At 42.8% G+C, this 20,617-nt stretch overlaps 1 protein-coding gene across 2 annotated transcripts in view; it reads right to left on the bottom strand.

Annotated features, from left to right (window-relative positions):
• OXSR1 (oxidative stress responsive kinase 1) overlaps positions 1 to 20,617 on the bottom strand; it is a 93,855-nt gene that overhangs the window by 68,527 nt on the left and 4,711 nt on the right. For both annotated transcript variants that reach the window (XM_069778277.1, XM_069778276.1), the window contains exon 2: positions 5,991 to 6,103. In XM_069778277.1, coding sequence (XP_069634378.1) covers positions 5,991 to 6,103 — 113 coding nt within the window. The remainder of the gene's footprint in view (positions 1 to 5,990; positions 6,104 to 20,617) is intronic.

The following is a 20,617-nucleotide window of genomic DNA, read 5'->3' on the forward strand; positions in this document are numbered from 1 at the left end:
TCTGATCCAAATTCCATGTCTAGATTATCCAGTTCAACTCCTTACCTCAAAATGTGGCTACAGGAGATAGAGTGCCAGAATTAAAAAGGCATTAGATTAGCCCACCCAGAGCAACAGTGGAAAAGACACAATTCTGAAAGGGATATAAAGTTTTCATCCATAAATTAATCTTTGGTGATGGGAACAAACCACCCTCATGGCCAGTCACTCAGCAGTTGCCCATTTCAATGGCTATTCTTCAGCATCATTCAGTGGTCATCCCCTCTGTCAAAGTCTGCAGTATTAGTGACAAGGTACTGAAGGAAGCAGATGTTTAAAACTGCTACGGTGTAGCAATGCATAGGTGCCCATTTTTTATTGGTTTTAGCCACAAAGTGACCAGGCAAGTGACTGACTCATCTCAGATACAAGCGAAGCCAGCTTTACCCACTTAGCCAACTAACATATCACTGGCCCTTATTGTTGTTCAGATCAATACCCAGTGTTTACAGTTTGACAACCTTCAGATTTGTGATTAGTACACACAGTCAGTTGCAAACTCTGTAAAATTATTTACATGCACCATCTCATAACTCATCCACTCCAAGTGAAGAAAGACATTCTATGTTCAGGATTTCACCCACCTTTACCTTAATGTTCATACTGAACTTTACCCTCCAAAAAAATCTCCACCTTCAACCAGCACAGTAATTAAGACTTCTGTTGTTGCTGCTTTGAGAAACAGTACAACCAAGCCATACACAGCTTAGGTTTAAGTCTTCTGTAAAGCTGCAATCCCATCATGCAAGAAAACACTTTACATGGCATATCAAATAACCATGCAGAAGCCACGCATTATACATTGGACTCTCTGGCATTGACGCTTCCGGACTTTTTCCCCTGGAGCAAGTGTGAAGGTCCTCAGGACTGGAAATGGATTTATAATGGCAGTTCCCATAAAATGACAGGCATGGATGAAATATCTGTACTACTTCTACAGCAGCCTGCTGCTTTGTTCCCAACAACCTTATAGTCTGCTTAATCCACTTGTAGGAACTACTCTGACTGATCAAAGCCAGTTCAATATCCTGTCCAAGTCTTCAAAAGAAGGTGTAAAACCCTATAACAAGCAGTTACACAATTATCTGCCCAGAGGGAAGACTTCTGACTAAGCTAGGGCAGTTAACAGTTGGCTTATGCTTTAAACCAGGGAAGTTCATAATCCTTTTTTTAAATCCTATCTAATTTAACCTTCTCAGCTATAGGTTGATTTATTTAATCTCATGCAATGTTTGATCTCCATATTATTGGCAGCAAGCTCCCCAGGTTAATTCCATGAAATTCAAAACAACATTTCTTTTTATTGGAGTTAAACTTGTTCCCTCGGCTTCCTTAAGTGCTCTCTGACCATAGCAGTGGAAGAATAGTACCTTCACTTCACTCCTCATATGTAGACCTGTCAGGTCCAGTCCTATCAGTCTCTGGACTAGGAAGAGTTTGGAGTATCTTCCTAGGAGCAGCAACACCACACCTCCCATGCTCCTTCCTGAACCCATCTCCTGTTGAACCACCCTAGGAACTAAACAGGCAGCAGTTCCCCCCCAGCTGGGAAAGCCCAATGTGAAATACCCCATAGCTTATGTTCCCATCTCTGCCATTCAACATTCCTCCTAACTGCTAAGCTGACAACCCACATCATCTGCTACTCAAAGCATGGAGGAAAAAAAAAAATCTGATGAAAGAAAGCTAACTCAGCTTTAATTGCATGAAAATGAAGCAGAGTTTGCTGGACAGAAGGGAGATTCAAAGCCTTTTAGACCAATAGCTCTTTAAAACAAGAAAACACTTGAAAAAAGCTTGAAGCATGGTTATTTTGACACAGATGTTACACCACTATGTTTCAAGGATCAGCAACAGCAGCAACACAACCAGCATCCCAACAAGCATCCCACAAAGAAAAAGAGAGGTAAGAGCAAAACACAGCAGTGAACAGTGTCCAGCTGTGAAACACACCACCTGAGCAGACTGTTTTCAAACACACACCAAATGCTGCATAAGTTTGTTAACTACTGTGTTGCGATACAAGTAAGAAGTGTAACTTCAGTAACAAATCAAACAGTCCAAGACCAATTATACACAACACTGTATTTGACCACCCCTCCTTACACTCCACTCCCAGTCACACCAGTGAGTAAGAATCATTATAAGCTACGTTGTACTTCCCTTCCAGCTTCCCCACATGCAGTCTAGGAAAGATCTGGGAGCATTCAAAAAAATGTTCAGGGAAAAATATAAAAATCAAGCACTGAAATAAATTTCTGACTAATATCACCGAATTTAGCAGCTGGGCTAGAAAGAGCCACGCCTCTGCACTGCATTACTCCTGCCTATGTTCTTTAAAGCAATTAGCACTTCTGCTGAAGAGCTGAATGCCCTTGGACTTGGTTTGCTCACGAAGCAACAAAATCAGTCTTTCCTATGTTTCTGTACCCTGTAGCAGCAATAAATTAATCCATTGCATTAACCTAGAATGTCACGCAGTGTTTGCAAAGCATGCAGGTTATCCCTCACCACCCACACGGCTCAAGTGTATGTTGAGATACACGGATCAAGATCAATATACCACTTAATCACCCTAAGCATGGCACCTCCACAAGTTAGGAGGTGGTCCCAGATTCCCTGGCCTCTGGGCACCTGTGAGAGACTGAAAGAATTAATGTCTCAAACATTGTGGTGGGGCAAGTTCTGCTTAAAGACAAACCCTGCACAGCAAGGAACCAAGGTGAAAAGCCCATCAGCTCAGACATCAGCAACAGGAGGGGGAAGGTGTGCTGGAGGGTGCCCAGCTCCTCGGTCTGATAAGCTGTTCTGATACAAAGATCAAACAATGGCAGTGTCTGCAGGGAAGGAGAAGTTACTCCACAAAGGACCCCCAAGCCCAAAGGCTCACAAACTGCTCATTAAGCTGACGAGTTCGGGTGCCCGCCCAAAGGAGGGGCAAGGATGATAAAAGGACACAAACTGAAGCCCCGGGCACGCAAGCCCACTGGGACTGGACCCCTTGGCTGACTAGACACCTCAGCTGACCAAACCAATGCTAGACCCAGGACCAGTGAAGTCTTTCTCTCTTCCTTTTTCTCTCTCTCCTTTTCCTTTTCCACAATCCCCACACCTCAGCCGTTTCAAGATATGAACCGTTGACCAAGTCTGAGACTAAGAGTGGATCCAACCGCCCCTAGACCCTTCTCTGAGGAGGAGTCTGGAAAGCAAGGGGGTCTGCTCTGAACCTCGTGACTCAACAGGAGGGATCTCCTTATTCCCTGAATTGATGTATATGGTTACATGGTTTACAAAAGTAGTCTTATGCCAATTCCTGTTGTGAGAAACCCTGCCACCTACTACCACGCCTCCCCACTTCAGTTTGCTTTTGTCATGAATAAAATCTTGTAACTGATCGTTTGGTGTCCTTTCACCTTAATTTAGCCCGAGGGAATTTCAAATTAAACACGACTCCCTGGTCTGTCCAGTCTGGGTCGTGACAGCACCTGCTCCTATAGAAGCTCAAAGGAAGCTGAAGGCCACTCAATCATTCAGCTAGCGGTAGAGCCACTTACTCGACATTTCCAAACCCCGCTCCAAACTAACCTTCCTCCTCTTCTTCATCCCAAGAAATACAAGCGCCAGCCATTAAGTGGCATGGACACTGAAAGAGTCATAGAAGAAACAAGTCATCCTTACTGATGGCAGAACTGTTTGCCGATCTCCCTACCCTCTCCCAAGCAACATCACACTGTTTTACCCTCTTTACTAGGCAGATTCTGGGAGTAAACAAGTTTGCTTCAACAGAGAAGTCTATGGGTCTGAAGCACTGTATAAAAAAAAAATAAAAAAGAATTTAAGAACAATTTTCCCTTTTCTATCCCACTGCCTGATGACTGGGCAGTGCTGTAACACAAGAGCATTGTCTTGACCCCAGGCAGTACATCAAAGTTTACCATAAGCTGACTATTGTGCTCAGATACCTTCAGCGCAATAGAAGCATAATGGATCTAATAAAAGCCCAAGTTCATGCTTTTAACTGCATTGGGGAAGAGGAGAAAGCAAGGAGGGGGCATAACATACCCCAGCATGAACTCATCGTATTTCTCTTTGCACTTGCTTCTTAAAACCACTGTATCTGCAGGGACTTAGATTTATGTTTTTTGGAAGACAAAAAACCCTGATCCTGCAATAACAAGTAGTTGCTCAAAAAAGGTAATTAAACTGAATGGGGAAACTGCCATGAAGGGAGACCTCAAGCTTTTCAGCCTTGTAAATATTTACTTTGGGGAAGAAGCAAATATGGTGACAAGATACAAAGTAGGGAAGGTAAGAGCAGAGAGCAAGGAATTCTGTAGTTTCCATCCTTTCGGCTCTCTCACTGGGAAACAACATCCAATAAACTGACAAATTCAGAACAAACCCAGGAAAAACGCTTTTTCACCCAACACATCTACCTTGGCAACCACTGCCCCAGGAAGCCGCTACAGCTCAGAACCATCTTTTTCCCCCCTCCACCTCTCCATGATTTTAAGTTCAAGAATATCTAGTTCCATACACAAGCCTGCAGAAGGATCCACACTAGATCTGGTCACAAAACTGGAAGCTTAAGAGAGCTGACAACAGCAATTCATTGCAGTCCTACCCATAACAAGAAAAATCATTGTCAGGAACGGGTCAGCCAGAGATTTAAAATACGCAATTAGAAGTACTTATCTAAAATTACATGCCAAGTCTCCGCAGCATATCTTTCTGAACCTAACCCTTTTAGCTGAAATTGGCAGTTACTCAAAGACTAACAATCTCAATTACGACGTCACAACAATACAGTTTGCAATACAACTGAGGCAGAGCAGTACGGACAAACCACATAAAAGACTTGAAAAGAATACCAAGGGTTGATATCAGGACAAAAAGACCAACTGTGAAGAGGGAAGAGATCTCAATCTCCTACACTAGCATGAGCCATAAGAGGATTTGAACGCAGGTCACTGTAAGAGTCCTACACACAACCCTTCACAGGCACACTAAAATGTGACAGCTTGGATAGAGCCTTTCCTCTTTACAAGAGCAGATTTGCAGATACCTATAATGAAAAAGTAGCATTGGTCACTAGATGGATACTGGAACTTCAAGTGACTTGCTGAGGATCATACAAGCGTAGAGCTAGCCAGGACTCCTGAATTCTGTCTCTGTTCTACTTTTTAATTGCAATCACCAAAACAAGTGCCTGAGGTAACACTACAGAAGCTGTCAAGATGCAAGTGGAAAGACAGACAGGTAGGATTAAAAAAAATCCTAGAGAGGTGCTTTAAAAGGAAAGGTGGTACAAGGCCTCATCTCACTGCCTTTCCTCAACCCCTGCCAGAAAGAGATTAGTAACAAGAGCTAATTCATTCAGTTTTTCTCTTTACAGGTGAAGGGGAAAAAAATAATGTAAAGAACTGCAGGAAAGGTAAAGAAACCATTCCCTTGAATTTCAAAGATTCTGGAAGCATGTAGCTCTGGATCCCCCTCAAACTGCAGAGCTCTTGTGCAAGTGTGAAGCTCAGCTCTACCCACATTAACTCTGTTCAAAACAAAGGGATTATACAAAGTGCTTAGCTCTAAACAAATAGTCTGAAGTTCTCCAACAGTTGATCTTCTTAACTTTTTAAGTACTGTGTCCCACAACCAGGACAACTGAAGTGCCTCCAGTGAAATCAGTCAAGTCTCCTCACACTCACCCCACCTCAAGAAATCACAGAAACGTAGAATGGTTTGGGTTGGAAGGGAACTTAAAGATCATCTAGTCCCAACCTCCCCTGCCATGGGCAGGGACACCTTCCACGGGCAGGGACACCTTCCACTTGACCAGGTTGCTCAAAGCCCCATCCAACTGGGCCTTGAAAGAAAGGTTGTTTAAGGCACTCAGCAAACACAGAGATTATGCTAACTGAAATACAACTCCCCAGACAATTTTGATTGCATACCAGGAGTTCATCCATGCTTGTCTGACACTTCTCAAGATTGATCCGTTTAATTGCTACCTTCTCCTTCTTTGGAGTGCAGAAGGCTGCCTGCACCACTGCAGTTGCTCCACTCCCTGTGGGTGAAAAAGACAGACAGTTAGCATCACCTTACAGGACTTCAACAGAAAGTAAGGGAGGGCAGACAACAAAATTACAAGTGCCAGTTAGTAAAGACAGCAGAGCCAGGTGAAAACCCAGTGAAGGCAACCCAAACACACTCTCCACTCCAGGTCTGTGCAACTCAGTATGTCAGCTCAGCTGCAACACTGAAGTGGTGGGCTAACCAAACGAAAACAAGTGGATCTTTATGATCCCTTGCAGGGATCATTACAACTCTGCAGACAAAAAAAAACCTCCAGATTCCAACTTACTTATAACAGAGGAGTGATTCTTCTCATATGCTTTTAAAAGAAAGGCCACTGAGGTCACACAGACTTTTAACCTGATGTGTTCACCCAAAGTGTCAAAACAAGCCACACTCTTTGCTACCAAGATTAATGAGATTTTTCAAATATTTTTATGTACTAATTGCTGTTCTCGTCTCTCCTCATTTTATGCAAAGACATGAGGTAGCCTTCATTCAAGCCTGTTCAGCTCCAGTTCTCACATAGTAGCACACTGCTTCAGTGTCTGGGTTGAAAACCACAGCCAGAGAACGTTTAAATTCCAATAGGGCAAAAATATCACATATTAATGTACAGTTGTTCAAACTGCTAGAAGTAGGGATGAGAGTTCTGGATTTAAAGTGCTCAGAAATATCATATCCTTTGATATTAAAAGCAGTTTGCAACAGTGAGACTTAAAATCTAGTCGATGTTAAGCCTGTATTTGTTGGCCTCCAGAAATAGTTGCAACATTCACATCTCATCAATAGGACACCTTGTTGCTCCACCTTCCACCTTCATCTTGGTTCCCCGCATTTACACACTTCACTAGAAAGGAATAAATTCAAATTAATAAAAAAGGGGGCAGGATAGGTGGAAAATGGCTCAAGAACTTCCCATTGCCAATAGCTAAAAAAACACTATTAAAAATGAACCACAGCTATTTTGTTCATTATCTCGGGCATAACTCTTGAGCCTGTTTGGGCTGGTGAGGGAGATGAGAACAGCTATTCTGCATTTTGGAGTAACAGTCCTATTTTACCAGGTTCTCCTATTCTTAACACTATAAAAACTACTTCCAGATTCTGTAATAGAGGTAAAGCACATTTTCGCAAACTATTTTTTTCTAGTACATTCAGATAAACTGGGGGCAAAAGCTTTCAATTTCATCTTCAAAGAAAGGCTACTGAAGCTCCCTACAACCACCATCAATACTCTTCTTGCAGCAAGTTGCACCAAGTAACAGTCGGACTCGAATAAAGTGCCAGGTCGGGGAAAGATCTTGAAATCCAGCCCTGAAAGATACAGGAAAAACCTCCATCCAGAGTCACACTGAAGTAAATTACAAAGCCCTGAACTGTGGGACTCTGCTCCTCTAACCTTCAACCAGTACCTGCTACAGTGGAGCTACAGGAATTTCACTTCACTTTATATGGTATTGCAAGTGTACCCCAGACAATAGCATCAGCTTGCCAGTTGATTCCCTGCACTTAAAGAGTTTACATTTTAATGGCAGAAGTCAGCTACGTGCAGAGCACAAAACAGCAAGGTTGCGAAAGCTGAATATTTCATGAAGTAAATGGTTTTTTAAGAATGTCAAGAGTGAGGCCATTTATTACTTGCACATATATTAATTTTCAGAGACTATTCATAGCACAGGGCAAAACAAAGCTACCAGGAGAAGCTTGGGTGGAAGAAAAGGATAGCAATAGGGGCAAGAATATTTACAAGGGACTTTGAAAACAAAGTTTGAGTGCCATAAGCACAGTCTCAAGCAAAGGATGAGATGATGGAATAGTCTAGGCAGGCATTTAACAAAAAGCACTCAGAAAAAGCAAGGGGAGGAGGTTTTGACAGCCAAGTTCAGCTAGACTGCCAGAATCAGGGCTGAAATACACAACATTAAGCACAGGACAAACATCCCAAAAACAAGTCTCCACATACACTCCCTGTGATCACTTTGCCCAGCAGGTAGCAGGTGCAGGACTCCAACACAAAAGCAGCAGCCCCAGCACAGAGATATTCCCGCCCACTGGGAATCCTGGGTTGCGCTGACCTGCTCCTCTCCACCCAGTACCTGCTTCTCTCAATTTTTTTGCTGCTTCTTTGGGGGAAAAAAAAAGTGAAAACACACAAAGTGACTCAAGATAAAGGCAGCAGAGCATACAGAAGTGGTGACGAAAGGCAGAAGTGAGTTTGCATTTCCTAGCACTGGTGGTCTCCCCCTACAGCAACAGCCTTTTGGAAGTCAGGAAAAAAAAAAAAACAAAAAAAAACCCCAAACACTTGTGCCTGTATCATTCCTTTGGAAAGAGTTAGAACCTGGAAGAAATGTTGCTGCTGACACATTCAAAGCACCACTATTATGATTTCCTTCTTCAGACATCTTGGTGCACAATAATGGAAGGAGACTGAAAAAACAAGCCAGATGCCGTAAGAATATATGCCTGTGCACCTGAGAGGACTGTTTTGTCCTTTTCACTCTTCAGTTAGTTTTGTGGTGCATATTTTCATCTCCAAAGCTACCTGCATGATCTTTATCAACATAAGAGCATCTGTGCTCAAAGACTGGATATCTCAGACATTCAGTAGTTTCAGCATGTATCTGGTTCCCCCCACAACATGACACACCAGGATTTCTGTGCCAGTTAAACCCAGTTGGTGTAAACATGACTGTCAAGAGATGGTTCTTACAGTCCAGACATGATACGATACCACTACTGTAGACCAAATGTTTCACAAGATGACAGTGAAGTCCGGAGTTTTATAGAAGTGACTACACAAAGAATGGCTTTATGGTGGTTTTTTTTGTTTTAAGATGTTACTGCCAGAAACAATAGATGCAGACTAATTAAAAGCAGGACGATGCATGCTACAGCTCCTTCCCAGTTCTCAAGCCTGCCCGATCGATGCTTGCTAGGACTTCAGGGCAAAAACTGCTTCTCACTAAGTGTTTGGACAATGCCCCAGCCTACAGGGACCTGATCTGTTATCAGTGTACGGCATTATTTGAACAGTAATGAAATCCCAAGCTAAATCCTTCTGGGCGCATGGCAGGGAATCATCCAAACTCGAGACTCCTCCCGTTTAATTCCCTGCTGCTCCTACTTTTCTGGCAGCTCTCTTCAGTTCGATCACCACCTGCTCTCCCCACTCCCCCCTCTCCCACTAATTCGTCATTTCTTTCAGCTCCTCTGTAGCACTTAATTATAGAGAAACAATGAAATCTCAAAAGCGTATCAAGCAAGGATTAAGCCAAGCTGCAGAATGATGTGCCACAAGCAAGCTGCTCTTTGGTAGCAGCAGCAGTGTGCCATGCTTCTGGGACCAAACAAAGACGGGTTTCCATGCTTCTTTGAAGAGTACAGAAAACATAGCAACACGGCCACTTCAGGCTTTGCAGCCATACAATTGGTTTATGGAATTCCAACGTGGCAAGAGAAGGAAAAGGATAGAAGCTGTAGCAAGGATGCTTAACGCATTGCTAAGTGAAAACAAGCATAGATAGAGGTGACGACACCAATGAAGAGAAAAAGAAAAAGCCCAGCAAGGAACTTTTTTAAAGTTTTGGAGCAGGTAAAAAATACACGGGGAAAGGTGGGGAGAGAAATGATTTCCCTAGCTGCTATGAAGCACGTTCAATGAGCAGAAAAACACAAGGGTAGCTTGTGCTATGGTAGCACAACTTAAACCAACTCTCCCAGCAGACACAGATCTGCTGCGATCAGAGCCAACTGCAGTCCCACACACTGCTCAGCTGCAACACTGTGGGCAGCACCTGGTTAATGTTCCTGTGTTCAGTTCATGCTTGCTCCCCACCTCAAGACACTTTGATCAAGGTCAGTGCTGCGGCTCTTCCCTCCACCTCCCTCAAGATCAGCTTTCGGAGAAAATTCACTCTCTAGTTAATCCCTTCCAGCATAACAGCTTAGCAAAACAATGAACAACTGGGCACAGCCAAATGCTTGCTGCTTTATTCCTGAAAAGCAGGAGATCATTTTGTTGAGGGCTGGGGGGGAGGAAAGAGACCCCCAAGTGGGTATTAGGATCTAATACCCCCTGCTTTCCCTCTGTAGGCTCTCAGATACAGTTCCAACCCTTAGGATAGCAGCTGCAAAATTCCTGCATAAGAGGGTCACGACCTGCTTTAGGAAACACTGCCTAAGGAGGAAAACATACCCTTTCTAACCCTTGCTTCTTTCATGTTTCTATGATTAAATGGTTCTTTCTGAAATAAAACCAACCTCTGAAAGGATGAAAACAACCCAAATCAAAAACTCCCGAAGCACTCAGTTACTGAAGCCTGATTTTCCACATTAACTCCTCTGGTCCCCTGGATCCATGCTCCCTGTACATTCAGTACCCAGAGCTTCAGCCTGAACTTCTCCTTAAGTTCATCTGAACTCCCCACAGAAGTCCCCCACCAGCCTTCAAGGGAGACTGGATGCCACCTCTTCTGCAGTCACTTGCTGTCACATAACTTATATGAAGCTTCCTTTAAAAAAAAACAAAAACAAAAAAAAAAACCACAACAAAGAAACAAAAACCTCTGAGATATCTGTTAAAGTTAATGGAAACCAATGATTTCAAGGCTACTTGGAGGAGCGGAAACACAGAGGACTGAGCTGAAGACACAGCACATTCATACACACTTTGTTTCCAAAGTTAACTGAATCTTTGCAGCCACATAAGGACATTGCAGCTTTCCCAGTAAGACTGGGATGAATTGCACTGATGCCTCCTCCCAGGCAAATGCAATTGAAGCCAGAGGTCCTTTTGGCAGAGATAACTGCTTAAGCAATGGGAACAGACATGCCAAATGGTCACAAGACAAACATCACATCCTGGCTCTAGAACAGTATTCCCCCACCACGTGCAATGGCAATTTAAAGTAGTGACATAGAAACAGTGCTCACAAAACAGTGTTGCCCAAGCTTTAAATCCATCCCACTACTGGAAACTGAGTTTCAGGTACCCTGGGAGATGTGAAAATTTCCCCTCAAGGTAACTCAATTGCTCACAAAGCTGTTTCAATCAACAGAGGACATCTTCCACAACAGTCTTGGAGCATTAGCCTTTATCTTAATGTGGTATCAAATGCCCCCTGTTAGAGAAAATACGCTCTTCCAGGGTCAAGTGAATGTTACAAGCAATTTAGGTCAGAAGGAACCTCTGGAGGCCTCTAGTCCACTCTACTGCTGAAAGCAGGGCCAAATCCTAAGTTAGATCAGGTTCCTCACCATAAAATTCAGTCCAATTTTGAATATCTTTAACAATAGATACTTCTACAATCTTTTTGGCTGGTCCTGTGTTTGACCACCCACATGGTAAAGCTTTTTTCCACTGCACTATCTAATCAGATTTCCCAACATCACTCACAACTATGGCCTTTCACCATGCACCTCTGTAGAGTCCAGCTTCATCTCTTCTGTAACTTCCCACTAGATAGCTGAGGACAGCAACAACATCCCCCCTTTAGCTCACTCTTCTAAGGCTGAAGAAACCCAGCTCTCCCAGCCTGCCCCCATAAGTCATATTCTCAAGTCTCCTTTAGCATTAGGCCATGCTCAGCTGAACACCTCCGCACAACCCTGCCCTCTCCTTTCACCGTTCTCCAGCACACACACAAGCTCTCTATTTTTAAGCAAGATCTGGAATCCATCCTCCACTATCTGGAGTGCAGTGCCAGAAAGCCGCTCGTGACGCAGGCTCTGTTTATAATTGTGCCCCCGGGTTTTCCTCTTATGAACAATGCACACAAAACACTTCCCTGCGAGGCTGCTCTGGACCAAGCAATGGCTCTCAGGCTCCAGGTATCCAGTTTCAGGTAAAAAAAAGATAAAAATTCAGAACCATGTCCTGTGGGCTCTGGCATGATCTCTCAAAGGGTTTGTCTTATACCCTGCTGGCTACACCAACCAAAGAAATCACCCTGTTGTGATCAGCTGCAGAAGCAGCAAAAGAAGGAGACATGTTTGCTTCACTCCACATCTTTTTATGGGATTACACGTCTATAACAACGAGCAGAAGATGCAGTTGTGGAATCACACACACATGCTAAGGTCTCTTGGTCAAGGATGTGACATTCATGGTCCTCACTCCAGATCACACAAACAGGACACCCAAAGCCCAGGAGACCCTTAAAACACAGACTCAGTATTCACGCCTGCCACTGCAGGCACAGGGACAGTAACCTCCATCTCTGGATGCTTCAACTCTGACAGCCTCATGCCAAAGAGCTGTGGGAGCTCTGCTCTGTGGTTACTTGTTCCAAGGACAATACAGCAATAAAAAAAAGCTACAAAACTAGGAATAGAATTTCTTAAGGGCTCTTACAGAGCACAGGGCAGATACAGATCTAATTAAACCAGACATTAAACACCAGATTGCAAACTCAGACTGATCTTGCATTGTTTGGTCCACTTGCTATGAAGGCAAAGTTATGCCTCTATTTTCTCCACCTCATTTGAGGTTTATGGTGAGAAGGGAGCCCTCTTGCAAAGAATGAGCCTCTTCTAAAAACAAGCTAGCAAAAAAGCCTACTCTTAAATTTGTAGCCAGCTCAGTACAGGATGGAAATACCTGTTTCCCCAAGCAGGACTTGGTAAGAAGAGTCCACTGGATGTCAAAAGTCTTCTGGTGCAAGCACCAGGATTCAGGAAGAATAAAGTAATGCAATGTTGATGGTCCTTGAATACAGTCATAGTTCTTCAAGCCATCTCCCCACTACTTGTCAATTTCCTACTACAAAACGGAAGACGCAATCCACACCGACAATTACAAATACCAGCAATAAAACCAAAGGGAATTTGTAATGGGACTCAGAGATATTCCTAGTACTGCCACAGAGGGGATGAAAAAAATCTGCTAACCCATAGCGAGGGGAAGGCTTTCACAGGAAAGTGTCATCTACTCAGCCCAGTACTGCAGGAAGAGCATTGCAAATATTAACGATGCTAGAAGTGAAGTTACAGCCCTGAATCAGCAGAAGACGACTCTGGTGTTTCTAGCACTCCTCAGAGCGAACCCAAACAGCAAGCCGACTCTGAATGCTGCTGTTAGAAAGACTGCACACAACAGTGAAACCAGTGAGGGAGAATTCACTCAGTTTTGTTCTGTGCCTGCTTGGAAAGCCTGTGGGAAACTAAAGCAGCAGCAGAACAATCCATGGCCAAGATGACAAAAAAGCTACAAAATCACAAGAGTGAGCAGAGCTCCCCGCACCCCAGTAACATGGGGAGTACAGACATGCACCTACCCCCAGGAAGCTCCAAGAGCTGCACCAACACAGCCACACTCACTCCCAGACACCTTTCCACCACTCATTCCTGATACGGAGTTATTCCAGTATAGCCACAGCTCAAGTAGTTTGCAATTCTGTGCAAGTTGTGAGGCCATTTATTTCAAATGGTATGCACACACAAGGGATTTATGTTGTTAAGACTCAATTACATGTTTTCCCCAAAGCCTTAGAATCTTTGCTCAATCATTTCATGTTAGTACCTGCAGTGTCCAACACACAACTAATATTCCAGCATTAATCCAGCATGTTCAAAGAATTTCAGAAATAAGAAGCAGATTTCTGAAACTCAACTATTGAATTAGAAATACAGCCAAAATATTTGAGCTGTACATAAAACTTGCTGACAGTGAATTATTCACCATCTTGATGAGAGCTCTCGCTATTGACAATACCACTGAAAACCATGCAGCATGTTCAGAGGCCAGAGGTTTCTGTCCATGTAAGACAATGTCTTTCTCAGGACTCCTAATGCTTCGTGTACAGCGGAAAGCGATGGTAAGCCAGTAAGATCACACAGTGCTACCAGCACTTGTTTAGACATGCCTTCCCTCCAGTGGTCCATCAATACTGAAACACTCAATGCTGCAGACTTACTGCCCAGGTCTTTAATTCAGTTCTCAAACTCAAAAAAGAGGAATACAAACCCATATCCTCTCACTTGTAAGAAGTCCAATATCATTTTCAGAGCCATCAGCAACTGATAGGCAATAGCCATGGCTGGGTACATCTCCCCATGGCCCCATCAAACTCTACATTATAAATAAATTACTCCTATTTCTAAGCCGTAGAGAGATCTAGCTACTGTAAACTGCACGACTCAATGCCAAGATTTCTGAGGAAAGGAAGGGGAACCTTATGGAAATTTTCACTCCACCCTATGCCGCATTGTTCTCTCAAAACTCTTTCGATATCTCTTCGGCTCTGAACACAGAAAAACGTCATCTGTTTTCCCATGTTCGGCAAACATTCAGGTTGGGAATCCTTACAGGCTAAGCACCAAAGTGACAGGTTTTGAGAGAAAACGGTCAGCCTGTCAATATAACACAGGCCAGGACTGGAAGTGGGTGAGGAATAGGATTGGCCATGCAAAGCACATCAGCAAGATATCTGACGAAATTGTCACCGGGTCACTTTGCTGTTTCATTTCGCCAATGAACTGCTTCACCTACAGCCACCGGTTTATGGCGCGTGCAGCTGAGCCAGGCTTTCAGCTACCTCCCTACCACCAAGCAGCGCTGAATACAGCAAAGAGCTGCAGCTGCCCAGCCATCAGATTCTATGCTAGAACAAGAGATACAAGAAAAAAAAAAAAAGACGAGAAAAAGCCACTGGTCACAGATGGTATTAGTGAAGAGAAGGATTAACAGGGACAAGTACCAGCCCATCCAATATTCTCCCCAACCTTTCCACTGCAAACACCAAAGCATGGAAGAGAGGGTGCTAGACGGTGCTGCTGCTGACTGTACACCTAGCCTCCTGCAGCCCCTAGGATATCCCAAATTAGTTCAAACTAGCATACACCCCCATCATACCTTTAAGCAGGTATGATTTAACCTGAAGCCCACCTCAAGAAAAGGACAGACGCACTACTGACACACTGGCAGTCTGCAGGGAAGTGATCAGAACCCCACCAGAAAATACAAACACCCTCCAGTTGCACAAGGTGCCCTGGTGATTTGGGGAACACCTTTGAGACCATTTTCCCCACGGCAGTAACTACAGTAAGCTCCAAGGGCCAGTTACACAAGTCCTGCGTGACCTGCCACGTTTACTTAAGATGCTATTAGCATGCCTAAATTAGATTTTCAGTTTGAAACCAATTATATTTATTTGATTTCATGCCAGCCAACATCTCTGGCTAATTTAAAGGGTACTGCAGCAATGCAGTGTTAATTCTACACGATGGAAAGCAGGCCTCAAACATCTCATTTCCAAACACAGCAATATTACTGGAGAAGGTTTATCCTTCCCTTTTAATCACTGTCAGTTGTCTTTATGGTATATGCAGCAATGTAAATATCATGCTGGCTGTCATCAGGTATTACCAAGGTTCAAAACACAGCCCTGGTACAGTAGCCAAGCCAGCATTCTCCTTTCTTCCCTCCCAACCTTTATCTCTGAACTCTGTCTCAAATGTAATTGTCAACTGTAGAGGATATTTTATTTGGCTGGGATTCCACTAAACAGAACAATCTGTCTGCATACAGTGCAGATGTTTGATAGTACAGAGGTTATTTTAGGTAAATAAGCTTTTAAGGATCTGATATGTCCTCTCTTCAAGGCTATTATCCTTTCTTTTCAGGGAATAGCTTGATCTAATAAGTCTTTTCTGCATCTATTAGTGTGTTCAGCACACAAGATTAGCCCACTGGTTAAAAATTACATTCTTTAACCAGATGAGTAATGAGAACCATCCTGAGCCTTAGGAACTAGACAAATAACTATGCTCAGGCTGCTAGTCCATCAGCCACTCAGCTGTTCAAATAGAGATTTGCATCGGTGAGTTGTTCAACAGGAAAAGAGTTCATGCTCAAGACACTTTTTCCAGTGAAGTACAGTCTGCTGGAAGTCAATACCAAGGTATTTCTTAGCTGTTAATACCAAGTTATTTATTAGACAGCACTTGGCATCCTCAATGACAATTTTTACTTTAGTGAAGGGATGGGTCTTAACAGCCTTAGCTTTCAACTTGCTTGGTGCCCTATCTCACAAGGTAAGGGACAGAAAGAGGTTCACAAAGAAGAGGCCTAGGAGGTGAAGTCCTTACCAGCAAGGACATATAACACTCAATTTCCACTTGCAGGTCTTAGGGAATCACAAATCAGAGATGTTTGTAGTCAACATGTTTAAGGTTAGGACACAGCACAAATGCCAAGCTGCAGCTCTCCCATGCCTTCGCTAGGAAGCGTCCTTGCAGATACGCTGCTTGCTTTACATTCAGGCTGTAAGAAAAACACCGAGCTATAGACACATGCTATAAAAGAGAAGGCATTGTTACTTCCTACTGTCGTAGGGAATCCATTAAGCAGCTGTTTCATACAGCGATGACAGGGTCACACAGAGGTTTGAGTGTTTAACAGAACGTGTGCCTGTAATTCCCCCATGCACCATTTCAAACACAAGCATTCATTAATTTGGTGTAGGGATTATACAATTTGGCATCAGCTATAGCAGGGAACTGGACTCCACGGCCCTGGGAATCCTTTCTGGCTCTGCATCTCAGCAAGTTAAGTGACAGTAGCTTTCCATTTTGTTCTGAAAATTGACATAATGAAATCTATCCCTGGGGATTTTGCAGGAAAGGTGTTTACCCCATGACAAGAGGCACTGTTTTTAATTTATGAGTTTTTAAGCCATCAAGATAACCTAATATTGTGTTGCCTGCCTGAAGCTAGAGATGGCCTGAAATGCCTGACTGCTATTTCAGCTGCCCCACTTACCTTAACAGGTATCAGTTCTGAGCACGGCCACCTAATTTTCTTAAGAAAAAATATTCTGTAAATGCTTCCATCCCACAGCCATTAGCTTGCTCTCTCACTTTCCAAATGCCATCATTTTCCACTACACTCTGTTTTCAAAGCTTTCTTTTCAGAAGAGCTGGAACAAACCCTGGAACCCAAGAAAATGGACTTACAATCTCCTGAAGACCAAAAATGAGCAAGACCCTAACTTAGGCCAAATCAAAAATGAAAATGCACAACCTGTCCAACAGTAATTATGGAGCTTTCATCAAATGTTTAGGAAAGCTTCAGTTTTACAAAACATATGTTGAATTGCCACAATATACAATAATGACGCACCCTGACCACAAGCATGTCAATACAGTTCCATGTTCACAACTAGTTTTTTGGAACATTTTTCTACTTGACAACACTCTCCCCTCTAAAGAGCTGCAAAATTTGTCAATTAACTCTGCTCTAAGACGAAAGGCAACCTAAATTCTTCCACCCAATAAGCTAGCAGAGGATACCACAGGACAAGCCACATGCTCATTCAGATCTCACCAGAAGCAAGGTGGGGTACTCAAGGTCAAAATTTCACTCTGCAGTTTTAAGTTAATTAACAATTCTGTGGATGGATGAAAAAGAAACAGAGCATCCTCCCACACAGCTTTATTAAGCAAGGTGCTAGCAGTAAGGAGAGTAAAGTTTATGCTTAAATTACCATCCATGATTATAAAGCGGTAAAATTTTGGCAAAACCCAAGGAGAATTTACTACAGTAAGAGACAATCACTGAAGTATTTCAACTCACACTATTCTTCTTTAACAGCTGCTCATACCTTTTCTCTCCAGGATGAATTTACATAGGCTCATTTCCTGTCTGAAGGAAATATCCCTTTGGGAGAATGCTATAAAGTCAGTTTAGCATGAAACAGTGAAATGAAACAAAACAAGAAATTTTTCTCTCCCCCGCCCCCAACTCAGTAGCTCTCAAGACAAAACAGGTGGAGCAGAAAATTGAAATTTGGCTAGAAATTAAAACTTCATTCAGAAGAGCTTTTCCATATTCCCTCAAAAATGCATTTTAATTCAACTGAGTTATAAGAGTTTGAAAGTGTTGTTTCACAAGCATGTAGTTCAAGCTGCATAAAACTTTAATGGATGGGAGGTAGAAGGAAGATTCGGCTAATTTGGTGATTTGGTGAGAAAGTGAATCAGTGCTCTGAATTTACTCTGTACTTCTTTCACGGATGGCATCTACGAAGCTTTTAAGACTTGAAGACAGCTGTCCCCTGCAGAATTCTCAGCGTGCAGAACCAAAGAGGTCTAAGAAATCCTTGCAAGGCATGTTACAACTCTAGTTTGGTGGAGGTTGCTACATAACCAAATTTTTTTTTTCCAGGGTGGAATTTCTCTTAAGTGCAAGAAAAATCTGTGTTAAGCAAAAATTCTATGTGCAGTGACGCACATCAGGAAAAAAACAATCTTTAAGAACCTTGAGGAGTGGTGAAAGAAAGGACTTGGAAAAAAAAAAAGTTGCTGGATGTTGTAGCTATTGAGTAGGGGTGAAAAGAAATACTGGATTTTTCCTTTTTGCACTTGGATCACCAAAAATCCCTACCTGCTTGTACTATGTGATAGGACCACATAATATGGTTAAAAACAAGGAATATGCCGTCTATGGTGATTAATACGAGAACCCGAGAACCCATGAGCAGTCTTTCAAAGCAAACTATGCACCCAGATAACCTAAGGGACCAAATTAAGGTTGACAGAATCCCACACTAAGGTCAGTCTCTTCGTTTGCATTCATGCACAAGAGGAACATGAGACATACTGAAGCTGTATCATGGATCTAGTCAGGTACCTGTATCCCTGTTGTCATTTAGCTGTATTTACACCATTTGTTACAGTGATCTTGTCTTACTCAAGTCAGACAAGTTTGGTTTTGTTCTTAGATGGCTCCCTTCATTAGCATATGCATTATTTTGCACATCAGAGGTACCACATCTCTCCTCTCATACACCAGGAGAGATGACCTTCTGGTAAAGAGCCTGGACTGCCTGTCAGGCAGGGACCTAACCCTGCCTCCAAGTTTCCCATATGACTGCCAGAAAGATAGACAGAGTTTAATGTTTTTTTATAAATGTCAAGGCTAACTCCCTTAGGTGAAGTCACAGGAAACTGGAGCAACTTTGAGAGCCAAGTTCTTCATATCTGCATCTCTGTTGTTTGATTTTAAAGGGAGTGCAGGGTAATAGGCTAAACTCATCTATAAAGTCCCAGGATCCTGATATTTCAAAGATTTTGCAATGCCAAATTCCACTACTCCAACAGCTACTCTTCCACACCCACAAAGCTCTCAAGTCTGTCTCTCCCTATTAAGAAAGTTTAATAACACCGAGTTTACAAGCACTCCATTAGCATGTCCACAGCTAAATTTACTGCTACAGACATTTACGATGGATATCATGCATTTCAGGGGAAATCTTCCAAGGAAGTTTGACCAAAAAGCCGTTTTTCGCAATTTGCTAACACAATTAGCAATAAGAACCAGTGTTACTGCCCATCATTTTAAATAGTTCCAACTTTTAGTAAAAGATTACATCTCCAGACATGGACTTGGTGGGCAAGCTGCTAACACTCAGAAATAAAATAGATGCTGCCAAGTTTAAATAGACAAATGTTCTGGGGAAGAGCTGATTCTCTCCAAGATTTCATCAGTTGCAGAAGGAAGAAGCCTCCCAGACGTGCATTTGTCAGCCAGCATATGCACCCCTCAGGTGTGCTCAGGAGCACAGCACATCCAAGTTTCCCAGGACTAGCCAAGATATTAGCATTAAATTGAAACTATTTAAATAGTATTCTTGAGAAATGAAAGTGTTAAACATTAATCAGTCCGAGAAGCTAGCAGTACTGGAAGCAACTGCCACATAGAAACCAAACATGGTTGTGAACTACTTCCACATGAAACACCCCATATGTGGTTTTTTTTTAACACCCCAGAATAGCTGAAAGCAGTGGGAACCCTCTCTGCCCTCCCCTCAAATCAGCAGGAAAAGCAGCCACACCACTTCGATAACAACAATGTATTCTTCCCAGCCAGCCTCTTTCACCACCACTTGGCTTTGTGTGTCCTGTCTGCTTCCTTGTGTGCATTTCATCCTCCTTCTACCAGAGAGCAAACAACAGAAACACTAAACAAAGACACACACACAACTAAACACCTTTTGCTTTCGCTTCCCAAGAGGTGAAGATCGACTTAATTTAGCCCTTTCCTAGTAGAGCAATGGTATCAAAGGTCTTGCAGAAATGAGATGTGCCAAGTATTCAAAGGAAAGCTAGCCTGGATGCAGGAGTAACCTGGCTATTCAGTCTCACTAAGGAATACACAAGATATATTTGTGTATGTTCAAGCAGCTGAGAAACTGCAGTACTGAGCATTACTCACTTCAGTGCTCAAGCAGACCAAGTACTATGAATGACTGCTGACATTATTTTTTTTTAACAGATCTACATTTGCCCAAAGTTAATTTTATATAAGCTTTAACGTAATACAAAACAACGAAAAGGCTTTTCTACCAACTTCAAGTGGAAAAAGTCTACAAATGAGCACAAAAAGCAACTCTTCAAATGAATTAACCAGCCTGAATACTGGGAATACGCTGTAGGAATCAATTTTGTTTAGCTAGGCTGCGGGAGAGGAGTGGGAATCCACGAGGAAATGCTAAAACAAAAC

The sequence above is a fragment of the Haliaeetus albicilla genome, chromosome 2 (assembly GCF_947461875.1).
Source record: "Haliaeetus albicilla chromosome 2, bHalAlb1.1, whole genome shotgun sequence".
NCBI classification, from domain to species: Eukaryota; Metazoa; Chordata; class Aves; order Accipitriformes; family Accipitridae; genus Haliaeetus; species Haliaeetus albicilla.